The sequence below is a fragment of the Archocentrus centrarchus genome, chromosome 2 (assembly GCF_007364275.1).
Source record: "Archocentrus centrarchus isolate MPI-CPG fArcCen1 chromosome 2, fArcCen1, whole genome shotgun sequence".
NCBI lineage: Eukaryota > Metazoa > Chordata > Actinopteri > Cichliformes > Cichlidae > Archocentrus > Archocentrus centrarchus.
In genome coordinates, this window is record NC_044347.1 from 524,313 (window position 1) to 550,409 (window position 26,097).

At 43.2% G+C, this 26,097-nt stretch overlaps 1 protein-coding gene and 1 pseudogene across 1 annotated transcript in view; one reads left to right on the plus strand and one right to left on the minus strand.

The window, feature by feature from the left end:
* The window catches only part of LOC115791158 (NACHT, LRR and PYD domains-containing protein 12-like), a 1,329,445-nt pseudogene that overhangs the window by 119,972 nt on the left and 1,183,376 nt on the right, over positions 1–26,097 (plus strand).
* The window catches only part of LOC115791193 (NLR family CARD domain-containing protein 3-like), a 37,698-nt gene that overhangs the window by 3,809 nt on the left and 7,792 nt on the right, over positions 1–26,097 (minus strand). Inside the window, exons 2-6 of the mRNA XM_030745330.1 lie at positions 12,579–12,814; positions 11,475–11,534; positions 7,152–8,925; positions 6,882–7,055; positions 3,433–3,606 (exon numbers count right to left, since the gene is read on the minus strand). Of these exons, the coding sequence (XP_030601190.1) occupies positions 3,433–3,606; positions 6,882–7,055; positions 7,152–8,925; positions 11,475–11,534; positions 12,579–12,807 (2,411 nt within the window). The 5' untranslated portion in view covers positions 12,808–12,814. The remainder of the gene's footprint in view (positions 1–3,432; positions 3,607–6,881; positions 7,056–7,151; positions 8,926–11,474; positions 11,535–12,578; positions 12,815–26,097) is intronic.

Below are 26,097 nucleotides of genomic sequence, written 5' to 3' on the forward strand. Positions count from 1 at the left end.
GAATGAAATGTGACTGATTCAAACTGTGACCTTCATTATCTTTATATCTTATGTTTAGTGTAATGAATAGAATAGAAAAGAAAAGAATAGAATAGAATAGAATAGAATAGAATAGAATAGAATAGAATGACTTTAATTGAATTATACAGTGTACAGTTCATCTGAAGGGAAATCAGTCTGTGGAAACACAAAGTTTCTTTGAAGACTTTGAGAAGGACAGTTTCCTCCTTTAAAAAGATATTTCTGGTGGCCTGCAACAAAGTAGCTCTAAACCACTGTCTGGTCTCATCAACCCCCTGTCCATACCCTACAGGCCCTGGTCACACATGGCCTTGGACTTTGTAACTGGTTTACCACCCTCTGACAGCAAAGCTGCGCACTTTATTGCCCTGGTTAAATTACACTCTACCACTAAAATGGCAGACATTCCAATTAATCAAATATTTCGACTCCATGGCATCCCCATAGGAATAGTTTCAGATCACAACCCTCAATTCATATCTCAGCTCTGGAAAACCTTTTTCACTGCTCTGAGCAGTAAGGTCTGTCTCAGTTCTGGTTTCAATCCTCAAAACAATGGCCAGACTGAACATTTGAATCAAGAACTAGAGACTTCCTTAATCTGTGTGTCATAACCCTTCCACCTGGTGCTCTCAACTGGCCTGGATTGAGTTTGCCCATAACTGCCTCACCTCCTCTACCACAGGTCTCTCACATTTTGAAGTGTCTTTAGTATATATACTGATTTGTTTCCTGCACTGGAGTCCCATGTTCCCACACTTACTTCCTAAGAAATTTGAAAGTAAGGGAGTCTGCGAACAGACTAGATCAGCCCTTCTTCAAACTTCCACCCGTAACCAGCGTTCAGCCAATTGTCATCAGACCCTGGTTCCCGACTACAAGACGGGCCAAAAGGTTTGGTTATGTGCTAGAGGTATTCCACTGTGCTCTTTGTCTAGGAAATTGGCTCCTCATTATATTAGCCCTTACAAGGTTGAGATTGTTTTGAGCCCTACTGCTGTGAGGTGTCGGCTTCCTTCACACTTCCAGATCCACCTGAACTTTCATCTTTCTCAGGTTAAGCCAGTGTTGACCTGTCCACTGTCCACATAACAATTTCTCAGTGAGTGAGTTGCTGAGTGGGGGAAATGACTTGAAGCATGAGCCGTTCGTGGTGTACCGGTGTCTTCCATTTAGGACTATGCTTCTTCTGAAGCTTGGAAAAAAGCAACATGACTTTTTTAAGTTCCATGAAGACGTCTAACCTCTCACTGAAGAACTGTTAAACCTGTTAAATCCAGAATTGAATGTAAAATTCTTCTTCTCACATACAAGGTCTTGAATAATCAGCGTCGAGTGAAGTCAGTTGAGGTTGAGATCTTGGTTACTCGATGGCCTATACCCGGTACTATGTGGACAATCATAATTCTGATTTATAAAATTGTTAAAAAAAAGTTGATTTAAATGAATGTAATAAATAATCTGCATGATTTTTTGTCAATTGATAAGAATGTGTGTAACACAGAAATGATTTAAAGCACAACATGTAAAGGAAGTTGTGAAATCTCGGAGAATCACTGAGCAGGGTAAGATGAGGAACAGAAACCGTTGCTTAGAAACCAGTAGGAGCAAAGTTGAAAACATGTCCAGACATGTTCAGAATGGAGAGTATCTAAAAGGCCCAATGAAATAATGGTTAAGTCCAACAGTCCCATAAATGGGTATGGATGGTGGGGTGATAATTTGTAATGATGATGTATAAAAACTAGGATGTGCCCTAGACTTCAGCTATAAAAGACGGTGCTCTGAAGCATCGGACGAGAATTTCAGGAGCTCCTTCCCCAGACCAGAACTGCTCTGCTGAGAGGACATGACCAAGCCCTCCGTGGATTAATTCGACCTCGAACTGTTCTGCTGGATTCTCCCTGCCGACTGAAGTTGGAAGTTACTCTGCTTTAGGATTTCTATCTTTTGGACTTTGGACTAAGTCAGAGAAGAGTTCTGAATTAAAAAGCGAGGATTACAAGAAAGGACAGAAGGACAGAAAAACATCTCTCTATGGACTTCCCCTTTTTCCCCACTTCACTGAGGCAGCAACGGACTGGACATTGGGTGTGGTCGCTTCGGCCAACTGACTCATCTGAAGTCCTTTCTTACCAAAAAGGATTTTAAACAATTGGATATTTTCAAGCCCCTTCATCTACCCAGCTCTTAAGTATATCATCTTGATTAAGATCTAGCAATTCTGGAACGTATGCTCTGAGATTGATTCATTTTGATTCTGAATTTTGAGTTTTTAAGTTGATTGCTGAATTTAGAGAATTGATTGAGAATTGATTTTGAGCTAATTGCAACCTGCTTGAGCTGAAACCTGCATAATAAAATTTGACTTTTAAAAGTCAGTAAAATTCTTTGGAGAATTATTTTCCCCATTAACAGTACATCTATTTTCATGGAATAGTAAAACTCTAGGCGAGTTAAGCTCTAACATCTAGCTCTGTGTGGACACACTAGTCTTTAAGTATCCACTTCAACTTTACTTATGTCCCTTGGGCTCACTGTCCGAGCCGATAAATAAATCCTGGCACGATTCCAAGTGCATTGATCAAGGGGTAAGCCACTACAACTGACGGGATTATACTTCAGGGTCAGCTGTGTGAGCCTCCCTGACTGGCAGCATCGGAGTATAGTGAAGCAGGGCAGACGTTAGGATTATCAGTGGTAAGATGTCAGGCGAGTTACCCCGCCACAGCTTTAAGTAGTGTCACAGAGTTGCAGATGAGGGTAATACCCCGCTGACACATGTGGCCAGGACCCTATTGAAACGGAGAAGCTGTCACAGATATACCTGTGGGATCTAACATCAGGCCCCATCTTATGTTAAAGACCTCATAGTCCCATATCACCCAAATAGAGCACTTTGCTCTCAGACTGCTGGCTTACTTGTGGTTCCTAGGATACCTAAGAGTAGAATGGGAGGCAGAGCCTTCAGCTTTCAGGCCCCTCTTCTGTGGAACCAGCTCCCAGGTGGGATTCAGGAGACAGACACCCTCTCTATTTTGGGAGGGGCCCAGAGAAAACTACAGAGTCAGACATTGTTTTGGCAAAGTTACACACTGACTCAATATTAACTTTAGTGACCTCCGATTGTTGTAACTGGGTGTCATTACTACCAATGTGAATTGTTATTTTACCAAATCTATGTTTAGCCTCAGCCAGCCATTTCAGATTTCCTCCTATGTTGCCTGCTCTCGCCCTGAACTATGTTTGCTGGTGTCGAAAACATGGAAAGGTAAAGGTAGAAAGAAAAGCAGCGAGACCCAAACAGACCAGAGTAGGAATCCGTGTGGAATATATAATATTTAATCAAAAACAGCATGAAAAGGAGGAGCTGGGACTGCAAATTGGCTTTGGAAAGGTTTGTGTCCTGACCTGAGAGTTTCAAGTGTACAGTGTGGACTATTCAGTCCAACAGACAGAAGCTTCATTCCTAAATCCTGCAGGTTGTTGTTACTCAGGTCCAGGTGTCTCAGACTACAGGACTGAGAGCTGAGAACTGATGACAGAGCTTCACAGCTTCTTTCTGAGAGTTTACAATCACTTAATCTGAAAAGATAAACATTATTATTAAATGAAGTCATCTGAAATGTTAAATCTAAACTTTTGGGCAAAGAAAAAGCATATATTTGTTTGGAGTACAGCTCCCAAATATCTAAAAGACTTAAAACTGAATTCCATTCAAATTCAAATGAGCATATTGTAGTAATTCCTCTGATACAAGGGTATGAGCTCTCCCTTCTGTGGTGTGTGTTTAATGTATATAGTACAATTTGTCCATAGTCAGATCTTACCCGTGTATTTTATTGATTTCTTGATTTTTTTTGTTTGTTTGTTTGTTTGTTTTTTGTTTTAGCATTTTTTTTGTGACCCTTATCCTGCAGTAACAAGTTAATTTCCCCAATGTGGGATAAATAAAATTTATCTATCTATCCATCCTCCCATTTTCTTCCACTTATCATTTTTGCAGTGGGGCTGGAGAGTATCCCAGCCATCATATGGCAAGAGGCAGGGTACACCCTGGACATGTCACCAGCCTGTCACAGGGCCAACACAAAGAGACACCCAACTATTCACACCTATGGGCAATTTAGGATCACCAATTAACCTAAACCCACTAAGTGCATGTCTTTGGACTGTCGGAGGAAAGCCAAGTAAACAACATTCAAACTCCATACAGATTTCAATTCAATTCAATTCAATTCAATTTTATTTATATAGCGCCAAATCACAACAAACTGTCGCCTCAAGGCGCTTTGTATTGTGGGTAAAGACCCTACAATAATACAGAGAAAACCCAACAGTCAAAACGACCCCCTATGAGCAGCACTTGGTGACAGTGGAAAGGAAAAACTCCCTTTTAACAGGAAGAAACCTCCAGCAGAACCAGGCTCAGGGAGGGGCAGTCATCTGCCGCGACCGGTTGGGCTGAGGGGAGAGAAAGACATGCTGTGGAAGAGAGCCAGAGATTAATATCAATTAATGATTAAATGCAGAGTGGAGTATAAACAAAGTAAATAAGGTGAATGAGAAACAGTGTATTATGTGAACCCCCCAGCAGACTAGGCCTATAGCAGCATAACTAAGGGAGGGTTCAGGGTCACCTGATCCAGCCCTAACTATAAGCTTTATCATAAAGGAAAGTTTTAAGCCTAATCTTAAAAATAGAGAGGGTGTCTGTCTCCCGAATCCAAGCTGGAAGCTGGTTCCACAGAAGAGGTGCCTGAAAGCTGAAGGCTCTGCCTCCCATTCTACTCTTAAGTATCCTAGGAACCACAAGTAAGCCAGCAGTCTGAGAGCGAAGTGCTCTGTTGGGGTGATATGGGACTATGAGGTCTGTCAGATAAGATGGTGCCTGATTATTCAAGACCTTGTATGTGAGGAGAAGAATTTTAAATTCTATTCTAGATTTAACAGGGAGCCAATGAAGAGAAGCCAATATGGGAGAAATATGCTCTCTCTTTCTAGTCCCTGTCAGTACTCTAGCTGCAGCATTTTGAATCAGCTGAAGGCTTTTCAGGGAGCTTTTAGGACAGCCTGATAATAATGAATTACAATAGTCCACCCTAGAAGTAATAAATGCATGAATTAGCTTTTCAGCATCAGTCTGAGAAAGGATCTCTGGAGCTTGAAAAAGGCGACTGGACTTCTTTTTGTTTCTTGAAGACGTTTGACCTCTCATCCGAAAGGCTTCTTCAGTTCTCAACCATCAGTTCTCCTCTTTGACTCCCACCACCCTCTGGAACACAAACTTGGGGTGATCAGGACCCTACAACACCGTGCGGAAAGTGTTCCCTCTAAGGCAGAAGGGAAGCATAAGGAACACACACACATTGAGAAAGCCCTCAAAACATGCGGTTACCCCAACTGGGCCTTCATCAAATCAGCTAAGATGCACAGGAATGAAGGCCAAACACAAACTACAGAGAATAGGAAGGACAAGAGGAACAACATTGTCATCCCATATGTGTCAGGCTTGTCAGAGAAACTCAGAAGAATTTTCTCCACGCATGACATCTCAGTATACTTCAAACCAAGTCACACCCTAAGACAAAAACTGGTTCATCCCAAGGACAAACCCGCCAAACACAAGATCAGCGATGTAGTGTATGCTGTTCAGTGCAGTGAAGAGTGCTCGGACCTCTACATTGGTGAAACCAAACAGCCTCTTCACAAACGAATGGCACAACATAGAAGAGCCACCTCGACAGGACAAGATTCAGCAGTACATCTGCATCTGAAGGAAAAAGGGCACTCTTTTGAGGATGCCAATGTCCACATTTTGGACAGGGAAAACAGATGGTTTGAAAGAGGAGTGAAAGAAGCCATCTATGTCCACTGTGAACAACCATCATTGAACAGAGGAGGTGGATTACGTCACCAACTTTCCCCCGCTTACAGTGCTGTCCTGAGCTCCCTTCCCAGACGTCTCAACCCCCATTCACACCTTTGTTCCAGTGACCTCAATAGGCCACAGGAAACAATGGAGCGGAGTCCTAAATTGGTTTCAACTGAAACCACTGATTAAATATGACCCACGCCCCCTTCACACCTGGGCACATGTGTTCACGCACCTGATCAATAGAGGGTCATAACCACCTCCAGGGGACTACGCCCACAGGGGTTTAAATACCTGGGTCTCTCCACCATTTGGTTGAGAACTGAAGAAGCCTTTTGGATGAGAGGTGAAACGTCTTCAAGAAACAAAAAGAAGTCCAGTCGCCTTTTTCAAGCTCCAGAGACTACTATGACCTGGATGACTGAGAATCTACACAGACTGTGGCTACAAATGATTTTCTCTGTCTCTCATTTTACAATAGAGTCAGAGGAGTCTTCCACTACTGGTGTTTTTTTGTTCTAAAAAGATAGTATAAAGTTGGTAGTCAGAATTGTTTGTTGTGATTCGGCACTATATAAATTAATTTAATTCAGTTGTCCTCCCGTCTTCTGTAATGAGATATAGGACCATAAAAATGAGAAATATCAGACTGAGTGGCACCTTCTTCCCCAGAGCTGTGAACTCACCATCATGCAGACATGCAGATTAACACCTCACCTCTTATAAGACATGCTCTGAACAGCTACACTTTACAACATGTACCAACAATTTTACCTTTTAATTCTTTCTCTATTGTGTATACTGATTCCCCGTTGTGTATATTTATTTGTTGTCTGTCTGTCAGCATCTTAAATACTTTTAAGCATTTAAGACATCAAATTTTTAAGAATTTTTGAATCTTTAAATTACATTTTATCACGAATAAGAGTTTCTATTAGTAATACTCATTTTTTTAAAGCATAAAAAAACAGTAATGTCTACTGACCTTAGAGTTTCCAGTTTGCAGCTTGGACTGTCCTGTCCAGCCAACAGTAGCGTCACTCCTGAATCCCGCAGGTTGTTGCTACTCAGGTCCAGTTCTCTCAGACTAGATGCTTGGCATCTCAGAACTGAGCACAGAGCTTCACAGCTTCTCTCTGACAGGTTACAACTGCTCAGTCTAAAGAGATGATAATCAGAAAAGAGTTCACAAGTGGCAGATTTGCACTGCTTTTGAAAAAGCAGTTTATTGATTGATGAGAACATATATACTCACAGAGCTTTGTTGGAGGCTTTGACCACTGGCAGCAGCCTCAGCAGAGCCTCCTCTGAAGCAGAGTATTTCTTCAGGTCAAACACATCCAGATCTTCTTCTGATGACAGTAAGATGAAGACCAGAGCTGACCACTGATCAGGAGACAGTTTATCTGTGGAGAGACGTCCTGATCTCAGGGACTGCTGGATCTCCTCCACTAGAGAACCATCATTCAGTTCATTCAGACAGTGGAACAGATTGATGCTTTTGTCTGCAGACAGATTCTCACTGAGCTTCTCCTTGATGTACTGGACTGTTTCCTGATTGGTCTGTGAGCTACTTCCTGTCAGTGTCAGCAGATCTAGTAGGAGATTGTGATTGGTCTGCAATGAAAGACCCAGGAGGAAGCGGAGGAGCAAGTCCAGGTGTCCATTTGGACTCTGTAAGGCCTTGTTCACAGCACTCTGGTAGAAGGATTTTTCTGCATATTCTCTTGTTTCAGACTTCTGGGAGGTTGTTTGTTGTTCTTCCAGCAGATTGAGTCCAGAGTTGATGAAGGTCAGATGGACATGAAGAGCAGCCAGAAACTCCTGAACACTCAGATGGATGAAGCAGAACACCTTGTCCTGGTACAGCCCTCTCTCCTCTTTAAAGATCTGTGTGAACACTCCTGAGTACACTGAGGCTGCTCTGATATCGATGCCACACTCTGTCAGGTCTGATTCATAGAAGATCAGGTTTCCTTTCTGCAGCTGATCAAAAGCCAGTTTTCCCAGAGTCTCTATCATCTTCCTGTTCTCTGTCTCAGTTCCTTCATCATACTTGACCTTCTTCACCTTGGTCTGAACCACCAGGAAGTGGATGTACATCTGAGTTGGGGTCTTGGGCAGCTCTCCTCTGAGAAATTTCCTTGTAAGCTCATCCTCCAGAACTGTAGCAGTGATCTGGCAGAAAACTGGGATGTGGCACATGATGTAGAGGCTTCGTGATGTCTTGATATGGGAGATGATCCTGCTGGCCTGCTCCTCATCTCTGGATCTCTTCTTGAAGTACTCCTCCTTCTGTGGGTCAGTGAACCCTCTGACCCCTGTCACCATGTCAACACGGTCTGGAGGGATTTGACTAGCTGCTGCAGGTCGTGTGGTTATCCAGAGGCAAGCAGAAGGAAGCAGTTTCCCCCTGATCAGGTTTGTGAGAAGTACATGAACTGTGGTTGACTCTGTAGCATCAGTCACACTCTCAGTCTTGTCAAAGTCCAGGGGAGGGTGACACTCATCCAGACCATCAAAGATGAACACAACCTGGAAGTGTTCAAAGCTGCAGATTCCTGCTTCTTTGGTTTCAGGAAAGAAGTGATGAACAAGTTCCACCAAGCTGAACTTTTCCTGTTTCAGCACATTCAGCTCTCTAAAAGTGAATGGGAATATGAACTGGATGTCCTGGTTGGCTTTGTCTTCAGCCCAGTCAAGAGTGAACTTTTGTGTTAAGACTGTTTTCCCAATGCCAGCCACTCCCATTATCAGGACTGTTCTGATTTCGCTTCCAGGTGAGCCTTTAAAGATGTCTTCCTGTCTGATTGTTTTTTCTGGTCCGTCTGGTTTCCTGGATGCTGTTACAATTCGTCTGACCTCATGTTCGTGATTGACCTCTTCTGTAACTCCCTCTGTGATGTAGAGCTCTGTGTAGATCTGATTCAGGAGGGTCGGGGTTCCTTCATTAGGAATCCCTTCAAACACACGCTGGAACCTCTGCTTCAGCTTCTCTTTGAATTTAGGCTGACACTTTTGAAAAGCCTCTTAATGGAAAAATGCATCAAATAAGTACATGTCAGTAAGATAGCCAAATCATCAGCTTGTTGTACCAATGGCCATGTTGATTTACATTTAGTAAAATAGTTAGCTTAGCCTAGTTACGTAACATAAGTCTTTACAGTTTAGTCAAGTCAAGTTTATTTATATAGCACATTTAAAACAACAACAGTTGACTAAAGTGCTCTACATAAATTTAGAATTTAGAATCAATTCAGGTCCAAATCAATGTACATAACTTTAGAATCAAGAATCAATTAAGAGCCAAATTATTGTTGTTACATGTAAGAACATATAATGAGCATTTCAGAACACCCATTCACAGACAAGGACAAGCAAGAGATACAGTGGTATGCAAAGGTTTGGGCCTCCCTGACAATTTTCATGATTTTCCTTCAAACTGCAGGAATGTCTTAAAGACATTAAGGCCTGGATGACCTCTAATTTCCTGCTTCTAAATTCAGATAAAACTGAAATTCTTGTTCTCGGCCCCACAAATCTTAGAAACATGGTGTCTAACCAGATACTTACTCTGGATGGCATTACTTTGGCCTCCAGTAACACTGTGAGAAATCCTGGAGTCATTTTTGACCAGGATATGTCCTTCAATGCACATATTAAACAAATATGTAGGACCGCTTTTTTGTATTTGTGCAATATTTCTAAAATTAGAAACATCCTTTCTCAGAGTGATGCTGAAAAGCTCATTCATGCATTTATTACTTCTAGGCTGGACTATTGTAATTCATTATTATCAGGCTGTCCTAAAAGCTCCCTGAAAAGCCTTCAGCTGATCCAAAATGCTGCAGCTAGAGTACTGACAGGGACTAGAAAGAGAGAGCAGATTTCTCCCATATTGGCTTCTCTTCATTGGCTCCCTGTTAAATCTAGAATAGAATTTAAAATCCTTCTCCTCACCTACAAGGTCTTGAATAATCAGGCACCATCTTATCTCAAAGACCTCATAGTACCATATCACCCCAACAGAGCACTTCGCTCTCAGACTGCTGGCTTACTTGTGGTTCCTAGGATACTTAAGAGTAGAATGGGAGGCAGAGCCTTCAGCTTTCAGGCACCTCTTCTGCGGAACCAGCTCCCAGCTTGGATTCAGGAGACAGACACCCTCTCTATTTTTAAGATTAGGCTTAAAACTTTCCTTTTTGATCAAGCTTATAGTTAGGGCTGGATCAGGTGACCCTGAACCCTCCCTTAGTTATGCTGCTATAGGCCTAGTCTGCTGGGGGGTTCCCATGATGCACTGTTTCTTTTCATTCAAGTTATTTACTTTGTTTATACCCCACTCTGCATTTAATCATTATTTATTATTAATCTCTGGCTCTCTTCCACAGCATGTCTTTTTTCTCTCCCCTCAGCCCAACCCCCCTCAGCAGATGACTGCCCCTCCCTGAGAATAGAATAGAATAGAATGCCTTTATTGTCATTATACAGGATGTACAATGAGATTGGAGGGCCACTCCTGTTCAGTGCCATGCAACAGAAAATCAAACTCTCTAAAATCAAAATAAAAATATTATAATCTAGTATAATCAAGAAATATACAGAAAATTAACAATGTATAAAATATACAAAAAATAGAATGTATCAATATATATATATAAATTGGTGCATCTGTACATTCTGCTGGAGGTTTCTTTCTGTTAAAAGGGAGTTTTTCCTTCCCACTGTCACCAAGTGCTGCTCATAGGGGGTCGTTTTGACTGTTGGGTTTTCTCTGTATTATTGTAGGGTCTTTACCCACAGTTCAAAGCACCTTGAGGCGACTGTCTGTTATGATTTGGCACTATATAAATAAAATGTAATTTAATTTAACTGAATTGAAGATTGCTAGACAAACTGGGGCTGTGTCTGCAGTGATGCGGATGCTGCACGTGTCTGTTGTGGTGAAGAGGGAGCTGAGTGTAAAAGCAAAGGTGACCAAAAGAATGAGATCGTGATTACAAGCAGCAAAAATGAGTTTCCTCCTAAGGGTAGGTGGCCTGTCCCTTAGAGACAGGGTGAGGAGTGCAGCCATTCGGGAGGGGCTCAAATTAGAGCTGCTGCTCCTCCACATCGAAAGGAGCCAGTTGAGGTGGTTCGGGCATCTGATTAGGATGCCTTCTGGGTCCCTCTTGGGTTAGGTGTTCCAGGAATGTTCTACTGGGAGGAGGCCCCAGGTCGGACCCAGGACACGCTGGAGAGATTCTATCTCTCAGCTGGCCTGGGAACACCTTGGGGTCCCCCGAGATTACCTAGTGGAGGTGGCTGGGGAGAAGGAGGCCTGGCCTTCTCTCCTTAGGCTGCTGCCCCCGCAAACCGGCACCGGATAAATGGAAGAAAATGGATGGATGGATGGATTGTTTCTATATAAGTTATAGCATGTATAGTTCACACCAGACTCATCAGTTACAGGCTGTTTTTTTTTTTAATTCCAGTAAGACAGCAGTCAGAGAAAGACCAAATTGAAACAAGAGCTCTAATTGGTCAGCTTCATGTGGTAATAATTCAGTGATTTTTACTGAAACTATTAAACTCTTACCTTCTGATGAAAATGTCTGAGCTGGTTCTTTTTGTGTCAGCAAAACTTGTGAAGGTTTATCTGTTGGAAGAAGTATGAAATCATGAACAGGCCTTTGTAAATGTTTTCATTGTATTTTTACATGGATAGTGTAGTGGCAACACTACAGTCTTTGGAATAGGGAGGAAACCTGGACCCTCCATGGCTGATTACCAAGACTATGTGAAGTGCCCTCTGAAAGTCTACTAAAAGATGTGAGTGTAGGGTGCCTGGGTGGCTTAGTGGTGAAGCCGGTGACCACATACACACGCTGCTTTGCGGTGCGGGCGGCACGGGTTCGCGTCCCGGCCCGTAGCCGATTTGGCCAAGTATCTTTTCCCCGTTTCCTGTCTCTCTCCACTGTCACAAAAAGCTGCTGTGTCCAAAAATGCAAAAAAAAAAAAAGATGTGAGTGTAGTGCTACGGATGATCCCCACCTTAAACATCTGCTCTATCCCATGGCAACAGCAATCCTCGAGATTGTTGACTGTAAGATGACAGGTAGCCACAAGAAGCATTACCCTCTGTGGAAAAGAAGACTAAAGAAAAATATCAAGGCGCCATGGAGGGAATTTAGTAAGCTATCAGAGCTGAAGAAAGGAATACCTAAGAAGTACAACAAGCTGTCCCTTGCTGAGGCCTTACTACCAAGCAAAGATTCACAGCGTTGGCTAACCACTTGAAGAGGTATACCAGAGACATAGAAGCCAGGAGAATAAACCAGATCAAAACTCTAATAGCTGGCTAACTTCCCTTCATACTGCCTTGATCTTAGGCTCTAGTTGTCTTTTCCATAGAGGGTACTGCTCCTTGTGACTGTTCATCTCATAGCCAACCACCTCAAGTATCTCTGCTGCTGCAGTATAGATCAATTGCTTGGTTTCAGTGATTGTCCATAGGGATTGTCCATAGTGCTGCATTTTCATTTAGCAGACTGTCAGAGGGTACATTTGAGTCAGTGTTAAAATAGTAATATTGTTAATATGTAATACAGCTTATGAGTTTATGAATAGGTTTCATAACATTAATTTCACATTATCTGCAGACTGCACCAAATGTTTCATGTTAATTCTTCCTTGCACTGACTTGTATGAGTCTTCACTTTGTCCAAAATCTTCCTTGTGACTTCCACAGCATCTTCAGTTTTGTATATCTGGGTCATCAAATTTACTGTTTTCTGTTTGTCAGCTGTGTGAAGATCATTCTTTGGGATGGCTGGTAAACCATCCAGAAATTCAGGTTTCTGCAGATACCACTTAAAATATCTCAGTTCCTTCTCTCCCAAATGTCCCAGTGTCTCCAGAAGCTCTGTCATCTTTGCACTGTAAAAACACAAGAGAAAAGTTTTTAACTTTTTTTAAAATTAGTTTTAATTATTTTTTAATCTATTAATTACCATATCTATTATAGTATCTGCAATACCTATAATATCTCTCAGGGGTTAATTAGAATCTTCCATTCTTGTCTGATTAATTTCTTAACTGCTTATCATATTCAAAGTCACAGAGTGACAGGTAAAATAATAAGTAAATCTCTGGATATGTTCATACCAGTTATTTAGAGAACCAATTGATTATTATTATTATTATTACCAATAATTAAATCTGACTGTGAAAAACCTGATAACTGGTGTTCATCTTTAGATTAGATTAGATTCAACTCATTGTCATTGTGTGCACAAGGCACACAACGAAATAATCGTTCTAGATCACTCATCCAGGGACGAGCATCTGTGGTCATGCAGCCAGAGACCGGCGCTACCGTTAGACAATGTGGTTTAAGTATCTTGCCCAAGGACATAACGCAGCACAGGGACAGGGGCTTGAACCTGCAACCTTTCGGCTGCAAGGCGAGCGTCTACCCACTTCGCCACTGCCATTTTATCCAACTGTTTTGGTGATAATTAGACATTTTCTGTCTTAATATGTTTGAAAGTGAAATGGTCTTTTCCTCCTCCCCTCAAAAAAAAAACCAAAAAAACAAACAGGAAAAAAAGTAAATTCAAACCTAAATCCTTATTATTGTGAGGTCATGATGCTAACCTCTGCACCACCTGAACACATGGAAGTGACAAGTTCAGACTGCCTAGACACTCAAATTAAACTAAGCCTAGCATGCAGCTCATACTGCCATCATTTATATGGAGAATTTTTCAAATGACATCAGTGTGTTGTATATTCTTGAAAAGGCTGCTGGTAGTAGCAGTCTCTGTGCCCAGAGCATGTAGCTGTCTGATTAAAACCAGACAAATGTCAGGAAAATGTTTTATTTAAAAATGATTTATCGCTGCATTTTGGAAATAACTACTAGGTCAGAATCAGAATCAGAAGGTTTTTATTGCCATATGGGTGAACAGGTTCACAGCATTAGGAAATTGCTGCGGTACTTCGTGCTTACATAAAAAACAAATAAGTATAAAAACTATAAGACAATGTACAAATATACAAATTACAAATACACAGAGATATTAGAACTATAACTATAATACAATATTACAAAATTACAAAATATACAGTGCAGACAGACAGGTGCATAAACACAGGGTCATCAGCGTTTGTGGAGGGTGGTGGTAACAGTCTTAGGGTTATTGTTCATGAGTCCAACAGCAGAGGGGAAGAAACTGTTCTTATGGCGGGAGGTTCTGGTCCGTATGGACCGTAGCCTCCTGCCTGAGGGGAGAGGGTCAAAAAGTCTGTGCCCAGGGTGAGAGTGGTCGGCTGTGATCCGACCTGCACGCCCCAGTGTCCTGGAGGTGTACAGGTCCTGGAGAGATGGGAGGTTACAGTCAATCACCTTCTCAGCAGAGTGCACAACGCGCTGTAGTCTCTGTTTGTCCCTAGTGGTGGCTCCAGCGTACCACACAGTGATGGAGGAGGTGAGGATGGACTCAATGATGGCAGTATAGAACTGCACCATGGTCCTTGCTGGCAAGTTGAATTTCTTCAACTGCCGCAGGAAGTACATCCTCTGCTGGGCCTTTTTGACGACAGAGGTGATGGTGGGCTCCCACTTGAGGTCCTGGGTGATGGTAGTTCCCAGGAAGCGAAAAGAGTCCACTGTGGTGATGGGGGTGTCAGTCAGGATGATGGAGGGTAGAGGGGCTGTGTGCTTCCTAAAGTCCACTATAATCTCCACTGTCTTCTGGGCGTTCAGTACCAGGTTATTGTGGCTGCACCAGGACACCAGACGTTTGACCTCCATCCTGTAGGCCGACTCGTCCCCGTCTGAGATGAGTCCGATGAGAGTCATGTCGTCTGCAAACTTAATAAGCTTGACAGACTGGTGGTCAGAGGTGCAGCAGTTGGTATACAGGGAGAAGAGCAGAGGAGAGAGGACACAGCCCTGAGGAGTGCCGGTGCTGATGGTCTGGGAGTCCGCGACATTCTTCCCCAGCCTCACGTGCTGCTTCCTGTTCATCAGGAAGTCAATGATCCACCTGCAGATGGGATCAGGCACGTTCATCTGGGACAGCTTGTCTTGGAGGAGATCAGGGATGATGGTGTTGAAGGCAGAGCTGAAGTCCACAAACAGGATCCTGGCGTAGGTTCCCTGGGAGTCCAGATGCTGTAGGATAAAGGGCAGAGCAAGGTTGATGGCGTCATCCACAGACCTGTTTGCTCTGTAGGCAAACTGCAGGGGGTCCAGAAGGGGGGCTGTGAGGGACTTGAGGTGGGACAGCACCAGACACTCAAATGACTTCATGAATGAATGAATGAAGGTTTTTATTGCCATGTGGGTGAACAGGTTCACACATTGGAAATTGCAATTAACAAAGCACCCATCCAAGAATACAACAAATACAAACACAACATGGGGGGACAGGTGTCTGAGGTTATGCAGCCGACTTGCAGCCTTCAGTCTCACTGGGGAACCATTCAGTAAATCCAATATTCCAAATTCATTAGTTACCGTCCTCACTGTGCAGAACCGAACCTTATCTCCAGATCTAACCCCTCTCGCCTGCGAGCACGTTACGGCTCAGGTCCACCAGGCTTTGAGTCTGAGTCTGTATGGTTCTGGACAGGCCGTCCACCTGGGTCTGCAGCCTCTGCAGATGTCGAACTGCCGCCCAGATTTTCTTGATTTCCCGGTAAATCAGTTATACTCCAAGCCCAAACAGAAAAGATACCGCTACCAAAAGGCTGAATATGTAGGCGTCTTCCACCTCTTCAACCTCGAGGGCTGAGAAGCACACAGGTCTCCACGAGCTCCAAGAATCGATAACGTATCCAACCGGGTCTGTTCCACTCGGACACGCAGGCTCCCCTTTCCCCGATCTCATAGTGGAAAAAATTCGATCAATGGTGTTGAGGGCCCAGTTTGCCAGATCCATGTTGCTCTCAATCTTATTCTTATTCGGACAGTGTGTGAGAGACGCTCTCACAGCAAGCAGCAAGCGGAGAGATGGGGAGGGCAGGGAGAGAGAGATAGTGCGACCGTCTCCGACAAGAGCAGGAAGAGGAAAGGCCACAGAAGTCAGTGCCACAGGTCTGTAGTCATTAAGTCCAGTGATCCTTGGCTTCTTGGGGACAGGAACAATGGTAGCGGTTTTAAAACAGACAGGCACGTGGCAAACTTCCAGTGAGGAGTTGAAGATGTTCGTGAACAATGGGGTGTGGTGTCTGTACTGCTATGTTAAACCCTATATATGTATGTATGTTTTCTTCTTTAAGGCCTTTATTGATTTGTGTAAAAAGGTAACCTGAGCTTTAACATAAAGATTTGGCCTCAGCTCAAAAGGAATGCAGAGAGGGCCTCTTGTAGCTTTCTGGCCTTCCATATAAGGAATTGACCATATGTTTAGATATAGGATATGGCTTGAAGCTGTTTTCATAGCCATGTATGGAAAGTTAGGAATGTGGGGGTTTCACCAACCGTATAAAACCTTTGTTCTCTCCTTGCTGAGTTGAGTTAGGGTGATTGGCAAGGCCCTGTCCCAGGCAGCAAAAGGAAAAAGCGCCTGTTTTGACACTGTCTGTTTCTTTGCAATAAACTTTGTATATATGCATTAAGACTTTGTCAGCAAGGATTTTTTCTCCAAGAATGCAACCATCCAAGACACGACAGGGGCAAGCTCGTTAGCACAGTGTCTCAGTGTGGCAGGTGAGACACCATCTGGACCTGGAGCTTTGCGAGCTTTGACACTCCTGAACTGCTTTAGCACCTGGTCCTCCTGAATACAAAAGACTGTGGGGGTGGGGGAGGAGGGGGACTCTGGGGTGGGAGTCCTTGATGATGTGGGCTTCTCTGAGGTGTGGGGAGTGGGGGAGGTTGGGGGGTGAATACTTGTGCTGGCTGTATTGTAGTTGGGACTGGTGGAGGTGTGAAGGCTGCTGAACTGACCATCAAAACGACAATAGAACTCCTTCAGTCTATTTGCAGTTTGTAGGTCGTCTGTGGAGTGGGGGGTTTTAGGCTTGTAGTTGGTAATCTGCCTAAAACTTTTCCATACAGAGGCCGCGTCGTTCTCTGAGATCTGCTGCTGTATATTCTCAGAGTGATGTGATCTAGCAGTGGCCACTTCCTTGCTAAACCTGTACTTGGCCTCTTTGTAGCAGTCTTTGTCCCCACTTTTAAAAGCCTCCCTCTTCTCTATCCACAGCTGCTTCAGTTTGGGAGTAAACCAGGGTTTGTCACTGTTATAACTCACCCTGGTGCGTGATGGCACAATGCTGTCCTCGCAGAAGTGGATATACGAGGTTACAGTGTCCGTGTAATCATCCAAACTGTCACAGGCAGCCCTCATTGAGTCCCAGTCTGTAGTTTCGAAGCATGTGCGGAGCTCCTCCACAGCCTCACGGGTCCACTGCTTTGTTGTCCTCACCACAGGTTTTGAGAGCTTCAGCCTCTGTCTGTACGCGGGGATCAGGTGGATCATGTCGTGGTCAGAGAGGCCGAGTGCAGCGCGGGGCACTGCGTGATAAGCCCCGCTTATCGTGCTGTAGCAGTGGTCTAGTGTCTTCTCCTCTCTGGTCGGACATGTGATATATTGTTTATATTTGGGAAGTTCCTGTCTCAGGCTGGCTTTATTAAAGTCCCCAAGTACGATGATAAGAGAGTCCGGGTATGTCCGCTCCATGCACAGAATCTGCTCTGTGAGCGCGCACTGGGCCTCGTGCACGTCCACGTCCGGCGGGATGTAAACAGCAGCCAGTATGAATGAAGCGAACTCCCGCGGAGAGTAGAACGGTTTACAGTGAATGAAAAGATATTCCAGTGAGGGAGAGCAGTGCTTAGCAATCTCTGTCACATCCGTACACCAGCCACTGTTTATGTAGAAGCAGACTCCTCCACCTGTAGCCTTGCCAGAAAGCGCAGCTTGCCGGTCTGAGCGGAGGAGATGAAATCCCTCCAACTGGAGCGCGCAGTCCGGTATCTCCTCACACAGCCATGACTCCGTGAAGCATAACACACAGGATATGGAAAAGTCTCTATTCATGCTCCTCATCAGGTGTGATGTAGATATCTGTTAAACTTTTACTTTAATCAAATAGAAGAGATTTAAACTTTAATGGCTGTGGATCATTCAGATATCTGTTAGAGCTCTAATCTAACCTTCAGAGGCAGGGATGATAAATATGAACAAACCTTCTGTTTCTGACTTTTTGGACCAACAATAAATATTTCTGTCTTGTCTCTGTTCAGTTCTTGAAAGTTTCGAGACATCCAGCAGTTAATGTTATCAGTGCAGCTTGTTTTCCCTGCTGCTTGGGATCTGCTGGGGGGGGGGAGCTAACGGCAGCTAAGCTACCATAGTCCGCACCAATTACAGGGGCTAAGCTACTAGCTGCGCTAAGCTAGCGAATTTCTAAAAACAAATAAAGTGAATAATGTGAATACAGGTGATTCAGCAAAGAGTATGCTCTAGATAAAGGAGGTGAAGATAACACTAAAATATGTTGTTATCCAGATAGTAGAGATGGAAGCTCGACACTGAAGTTTCGACACTGTGTCGAGTTTCCGAAGCGCAGGTGTTTCGAAACACTGCTCTGAAACTTGGTTCAAAACACCTACATCACGTGACCGTGGCTAAGTGAGGCTTCGATGCGTTTCACTCCTGCTGTTTCCAGGGGGCTGAGGCGCCAGGATTCATTCGTTTTTCTTCTTTTTTTTTAAATGAACATGTCATTTTGGGCTGAGACTTGTGATTGCTGAATGAATGTTTTTGATATCAACGCTTTTATTTATTGCAGGTGGACACTCGCACGTATAACTGATTATTGTTACTGTGGATGGTGAAGAACGAAGTAGGCGATCCATTCAAAAACAGGCGAAACATTTTCTTTCGGTGCAAAAATGTATCAACAACCTCAGCCCACTGGGACAGCTGACTGTGGGGCTGAAACCCTCAATCCTCCAATTGCTTCTGCATGCCCCGAAATGACCTCTATTTATTTTCAAAGAGACATCAGAGGAACTTCCCAAAGTCTTTTTTTTTTTTGGGGGGGGGGGGGGGGGGGGGGGGCTCAGAGAAAAAAAAACACACAGCTACCCCAGCCATGCAGCATGAACAGGCAGGAAACTGGAAAAACAAACAAACAAACAAACAAAAAATCATTTATGCTATCTGCTACAGGCTGGGGTACCTGTCAGTTGATAGTGTTTTAATACATCATTGGCCCTCTTTTTTTTTTTTTTTTGAGTGTGTGTATGTGTGTGTGTTCATGCTTGCATGTCCCTGTGCACATATGTGCCCATGTTCATGCTCTTGCGAAGGCATGCATGTGCACCCTTCCAAATTTAACGTAGTGATCCCAACTCATAAGATTTTTATTTTCTTCCCCTTTACAAAAAATAAATAAAGAAAGAAAGAATATAATAAACAAGAATGAAAGCACCTCAGTGACAACCTGCATCCAGACCCCTAAACAAGGACAAAGAGTATCAGAAACCAAATCAGTCAGTGTTGTGAGTCCAAACATCACAACACAGGATGGCAACAAGAACCCAAATGTCAGCAACCTGCATTAAAGGCCAAGAAGCAGTGGAAACCCCCGTGCGAGGGCAGAAACATGCAGGAATGTCTACATCAGTGTCTGAGGGTGTTTACAAAGCCAACAGAGGCCGAGAGCGCAACCTGGTCCAAGACAGGTGGCACACGGACCCAGAAAAGGCGCCCAAAGCACCACACGAGCCGAGGGACAGTGAAGAGACCCAAGAACCCAGGAAGCACAGCAGCCAGGACAATCCGGACGCCCAGACTCAGCCCCAGCAGCACAGGACAACCTGGCCCACAGGATGCCCCCAAGCCCCCGCCACCCACCGCCCCGCCACCCCTCGGCAGAGCAAAGGGCGCCCATCCCGCCCGAGAGAGCCAGGCACAGGGGCAGGGCATAAGGCCCGCAGGGCAGACGACAAGCCTGCATCGCACGGGCACACGCGGCGAGGGGGGAGGGAAGCAGATTGTGGAGCAGGGGAGAGAAAGAGGAGGAGCCGCATAGCCCAGCCAGCAAGACCTATATACCCCAACCCATGCCCCAGCCACCCCATCCCCAACACCCACATTTCCCCCACCCCAGCCACAGATCCAAAAACATAGCCCCTACACTGTCACCATGACACCCCCACCGCGACCAGCCACCTCACCAGAGAGACACGGACAGGTCCACCAGGTCAACATCCACCCCGGGGAACCCCAGAGGTCCGGACCCCACCAGCACAGGGGAGGAGAGAGACAGCAGGGGAAAGGAAGAAGAGATGCAGGGGGCCGCAAGCACTGCTCCAAATCCCCCAAGACTCCCCCCGAATCCTAATCAGCCCACCTGCCACTCAACCCCTACCATAGTGTTAGTCACCCATACCATTCCTTTGAATATTGAATTAAATAATTATATTTTTTATATATATTTTTTATTTATTCATTTTTTTATTTTATTTTTTTTTATTTATTTATTTTTGTCATGTATAATATATGGAGTCTATGTATTTATGATTCAAATTTGTTCCCCAATTTCCCAACTGAGGAACAGCTATAATTTTCCAATTGCCTGATTGGAATTTATTTATTTTTAAGTGTGAGTCCCACCTACCCGTGTAAAGTGAGTGTGAGATGCATTAAAATGGAAGGCAGGTGGGGTATGGGAGAGTGAGGCGGGTGAGGGCCGATCCACATTCCTGTAGATGGCCAGACCCGCTATGTGGCCTACCATTACCAATCCGGCCTGCTCCCTGTAGGGAGGTATATATATATATATATATATATATATATATATATATATATATATATATATATATATATATATATATATATATAGTGAAGGTTACAAATGATCTTCTTAGAGCCTCTGACAGTGGACTCATCTCTGTTCTTGTCCTGTTGGACCTCAGTGCAGCTTTTGATACTGTTGACCATAACATTTTATTACACAGATTAGAGCTTGCTATAGGTATTAAAGGTACTGCACTGCAGTGGTTTGAATCATATTTATCTCATAGACTCCAATTTGTTCATGTAAATGGGGAGTCTTCTTCACACACTAAGGTTAATTATAGAGTTCCACAGGGTTCTGTGCTAGGACCAATTTTATTTACATTATACATGCTTCCCTTAGGCAGTATTATTAGAAAGCACTGCATCAATTTTCATTGTTATGCAGATGATACTCAGCTTTACCTATCAATGAAGCCAGATGACACACATCAATTAGTTAAACTGCAGGAATGTCTTAAAGACATTAAGGCCTGGATGACCTCTAATTTCCTGCTTCTAAATTCAGATAAAACTGAAATTCTTGTTCTCGGCCCCACAAATCTTAGAAACATGGTGTCTAACCAGATACTTACTCTGGATGGCATTACTTTGGCCTCCAGTAACACTGTGAGAAATCTTGGAGTCATTTTTGACCAGGATATGTCCTTCAATGCACATATTAAACAAATATGTAGGACCGCTTTTTTGCATTTGCGCAATATTTCTAAAATTAGAAACATCCTTTCTCAGAGTGATGCTGAAAAGCTCATTCATGCATTTATTACTTCTAGGCTGGATTATTGTAATTCATTATTATCAGGCTGTCCTAAAAGCTTCCTGAAAAGCCTTCAGCTGATCCAAAATGCTGCAGCTAGAGTACTGACAGGGACTAGAAAGAGAGAGCATATTTCTCCCATATTGGCTTCTCTTCATTGGCTCCCTGTTAAATCTAGAATAGAATTTAAAATTCTTCTCCTCACATACAAGGTCTTGAATAATCAGGCACCATCTTATCTCAAAGACCTCATAGTACCATATCACCCCAACAGAGCACTTCGCTCTCAGACTGCTGGTTTACTTGTGGTTCCTAGGATACTTAAGAGTAGAATGGGAGGCAGAGCCTTCAGCTTTCAGGCGCCTCTTTTGTGGAACCAGCTTCCAGCTTGGATTCGGGAGACAGACACCCTCTCTATTTTTAAGATTAGGCTTAAAACTTTCCTTTATGATAAAGCTTATAGTTAGGGCTGGATCAGGTGACCCTGAACCATCCCTTAGTTATGCTGCTATAGGCCTAGTCTGCTGGGGGGTTCACATAATGCACTGTTTCTCATTCACCTTATTTACTTTGTTTATACTCCACTCTGCATTTAATCATTAATTGATATTAATCTCTGGCTCTCTTCCACAGCATGTCTTTCTCTCCCCTCAGCCCAACCGGTCGCGGCAGATGACTGCCCCTCCCTGAGCCTGGTTCTGCTGGAGGTTTCTTCCTGTTAAAAGGGAGTTTTTCCTTTCCACTGTCACCAAGTGCTGCTCATAGGGGGTCGTTTTGACTGTTGGGTTTTCTCTGTATTATTGTAGGGTCTTTACCCACAATACAAAGCGCCTTGAGGCGACAGTTTGTTGTGATTTGGCGCTATATAAATAAAATTGAATTGAATTGAATTGAATATAGTGCTCTACATAAATACAATTATTATGAATCTTATGTGTGTGTGTGTGTGTGTGTGCTAAGCTAATGATGTGCATTAAAAGAAGAGTGACAAGTGAAGCCAATCCGACCCGGGGGGAGAACAGAGGGGAATGGCCCCCGTCCATCCCCAACCCGACCCCCCCCCCCCCCCCCCCCCCCCCCCCCAATCCCACCCCCCCAGACCCGGCACCAGGGGAAGGCCCGGGCCCCCACAGGTCGACGGCGGCGGGGCAGGCCCAGAGGAACCGCCCAAGGATTCCCAGAGAGGCACAAATCACAGCGAGGAGACAGGGTTGAGAGCGTGAAGGGTTTTAAGGACTGATCAAGGGCGAGAAGGAAGCCAGAGACCGCCAGGAGGTGGAGCAACCAAAAAGAGGGACATGGGGCCATGGGAAGGAGTCGCACCTTCAATTGTATGTGGCCAGGCTTCACGCAAAGACACCACGGACAACCCCCTCAACCCTCTCCCAATCCCAGGAAAGGTCTCCCCATCCACCCCACCCCACCACACCCAGGAGGCCCGGGCAGCACAGCCCCGAGTCCACCCAACAGGCCCAACCGCCCTACCCCCAACCGGCCCCCAGGCCAGAGGGCGCCCCCCCGCCCCCCAAGGGGAGCCATGGGCGAGAGATGAGGGGCGCCCAGAGGGCACCCAGAGAGCCGACCACCCCGACCCCAGGGCCCCGACAGGCCCGGCCCGGACCCCCCAGAGGTCCAGGCCCGAACAAGGCCCCACGACCCCCACAGCACCCAGAATCCCATCATCCAAGCGCCCAAACCCCCCAGGCAGAACGGGTCGACCATACAGCCCCCATGGGAACATAAGGGTACCCCATGATTCCTAAAGAACAGAAAGCCCAATTAACTCATGCTGGGACCCCTTGAGTGATCAGTTGCTGTCTGCAAACAGGGGGGGGGGCAACAACAAGCTCCTGATCCTGCAGCTGCAACACAGATTAGAAAAGTTAATAACTCAAAACACACAAATGTTATCAAAAATGCCAGTAGTGATAATGTCAACCATCCACTTTATTATTATTATTATTATTAATAACAATAATAATAATAAAATACTTAGCAATGTACATTAAGGTATTCGTTGACAGGCAAAAATCAGGATTCTAGAGTTATATTTAAAGAGTTAATGAATGGAAACCATGTTTCAATAAAATGTGTCATCCTGTTTTTTAAGGAGTCAGATACTCTTTCCATTGATATGTGCTCAATCAGGAGATTTAACTAGTGATAAATAGTAAGCAATTGCTTATCTTTCCAGTTAACAAGTATTGTTTTCTTTGCAATAACTAAAGCTGTGAGTGTAACTTAGCTTGCTTGGTTGGAAGATTAGTTGAAGTTATTTCACCTAGCAAGCACAAATGAGGAGATAATGGGATTCTGCAGCCCAAGATAGAGGAAAGTTTTTGTGTGACTTCAAGCCAGAAATTCTGGACCGGTGAGCAGAGCCACAGTGCATGGAAATAAGTGTCTGTAGGGTTTTGAGTATACTGAGTACAAATCTCAGACTCTGAAATGCCCATTTTATTCAACATGTGCTGTGTGATATAGGTTCTGTGTAAAATTTTGTATTAAATAAGTTGTAAATTGCTATTTTTTGTCATTGAAAATGTATTTTTACAAATCTGAGTCCAATAATCAGGATCTAAAGACAGTGGAAAGTCTTTTTCCCATTTGGAGATGGGTAAACATGTTGAGTCTGTGACTGAAATTAATTTATAGAGTTTAGAATAATTTTATAATTTTTTTATTTGTTGTACAAAGATTTGAAATCTCTTTTACTACTGTGGGTGGTTGTAAATGGCTATTAAGTGTAGGAAATATTTTCTTAATTGAGTTCTTTAATTGCTGGTAGTAGAGAAAATTTCCATTTCCTAGTCCAAAATTTTTTAACAAGTTTGTAGCTGACATGAATTTATCATATTGAAAGAGGTGATGGAGGTGTGTGATTCCTTTCTGTTCCCATGTTCTAAAGTAGACAGTTGTTCTATTAATCTGAAAATCTGGGTTGTGCCAGACTGGCGATATACTACAGGGTTCCATTTGCAAATTTGTGATCTCAAGGGTTTTTCACCAGGCTGTCAAAGTAGAAGAGATCAATGGGTTTTTGAAACAATTATGGCAATTAATTGAGGCAGTAATAAAGGGGATATCTGAAAGCTTAATGTTGTTACAATCTATCTCTTCTAATTCTATCCAAGAGCTGTCAGCTTCATTTGGGTGAATCCATTTTATAATATATTGTATTTGGTAAGCTAAGTAGTAGACCAAAAAATTAGGTGCCTCCAGACCTTCATTACTTTTGCTTTTCTGGAGAGTGGAGAGACTAATTTTTACTTTTTTATTTTTCCAGTAGAACTTTATGATGTTAGAGTCTAGCAGCGGAAACCATTTGGATGTGGGTTTGAATGGAATCATTGAGAACAAATAGTTGATTTGGGGTAAAACTTTCATTTTTATGGTAGGAAATGAAAAGATTATTCCAGCGTTTCATGTTACTTATAATCTTATCCAAAAGTGGAGTGAAGTTTAGGTGAACTAAGTCTGATAATTTAGAGGAGACATTTATGCCTAGATACTTGATATTGCCTACTGGGAAAGAGATGTATTTATCTTGGTCTGCAGAATTCCATGAGTTCTCTGTTATAGGAAGAATTATTGATTTTGACCAATTTATAGAATAGTCTGATATTTGTGAAAAGGTTGTTATGAGATTAAATACTTCCTGCACCGAGTTTGTACGTTCTTGTAGATAAAGCAATACATCATCTGCATATAAATTAATTTTATGTTCTGATAGAGTGGTTTGAATACCTTTAATATTATAACTCTGACGTATTGCAGTGGCCAGTGGTTCAATGAACATTTCAAAAAGTAAGGGTGAGAGTGGGCATTCTTGTCTGGTACCTCTTTCCAGAATAAAATACTGAGATATGATTCCATTAGTGGTGACTGTAGCTTTTGGTGAGTTATACAGAGTTGTTATCCAGTGAATGAATGATTTTTCAAAACCAAATTTGTGAAGAGCTGCAAACAGGAAAGACCAGTTAACTTTGTCAAAGGCTTTTTCTGCATCTAGTGACATTACTATCACCACCCTGAACTCACACACTCACCCACTGTAACTGTGCAATATTATATTATTCATACTGAACAATATCTGACATTCCTATATTGTGTAATATCCAGTATTCATTCACTAGTGCAATATTCATTCACCAAGTGCAATATTCATCATCTTCATTATTATATGTATACACATATTTACTTTTCTTACAATGTACAGATGCACCAATGTATGTATATATTTTTATACATGCTATTTTTTGTATATTTTACACATTGTTTATTTCTGTATATCTCTTGATTATATTGATCATACTAGATTATAATATTTTCATAATATTTTATTTTAGAGAGTTTGATTTTCTGTTACATGGCACTGAACAGGAGTGGCCCTCCAATCTCATTGTACATCCTGTATAATGACAATAAAGGCATTCTATTCTCTATTCTATTCTATTGCTTTTGTTTTTTTACGCTGTGTCAAGCTAATAAGGTTGAGTAGCCTTCTAATATTGTTGGTAGAGTGTCTTCCTTTGATGAATCCTGTTTGATCATTATGGATTATCGAAGGAAGCACTGTCTCTAACCTAGATGCAAGTCCCTTAGCAATTACTTTAATATCTGTATTGATTAAAGATAAA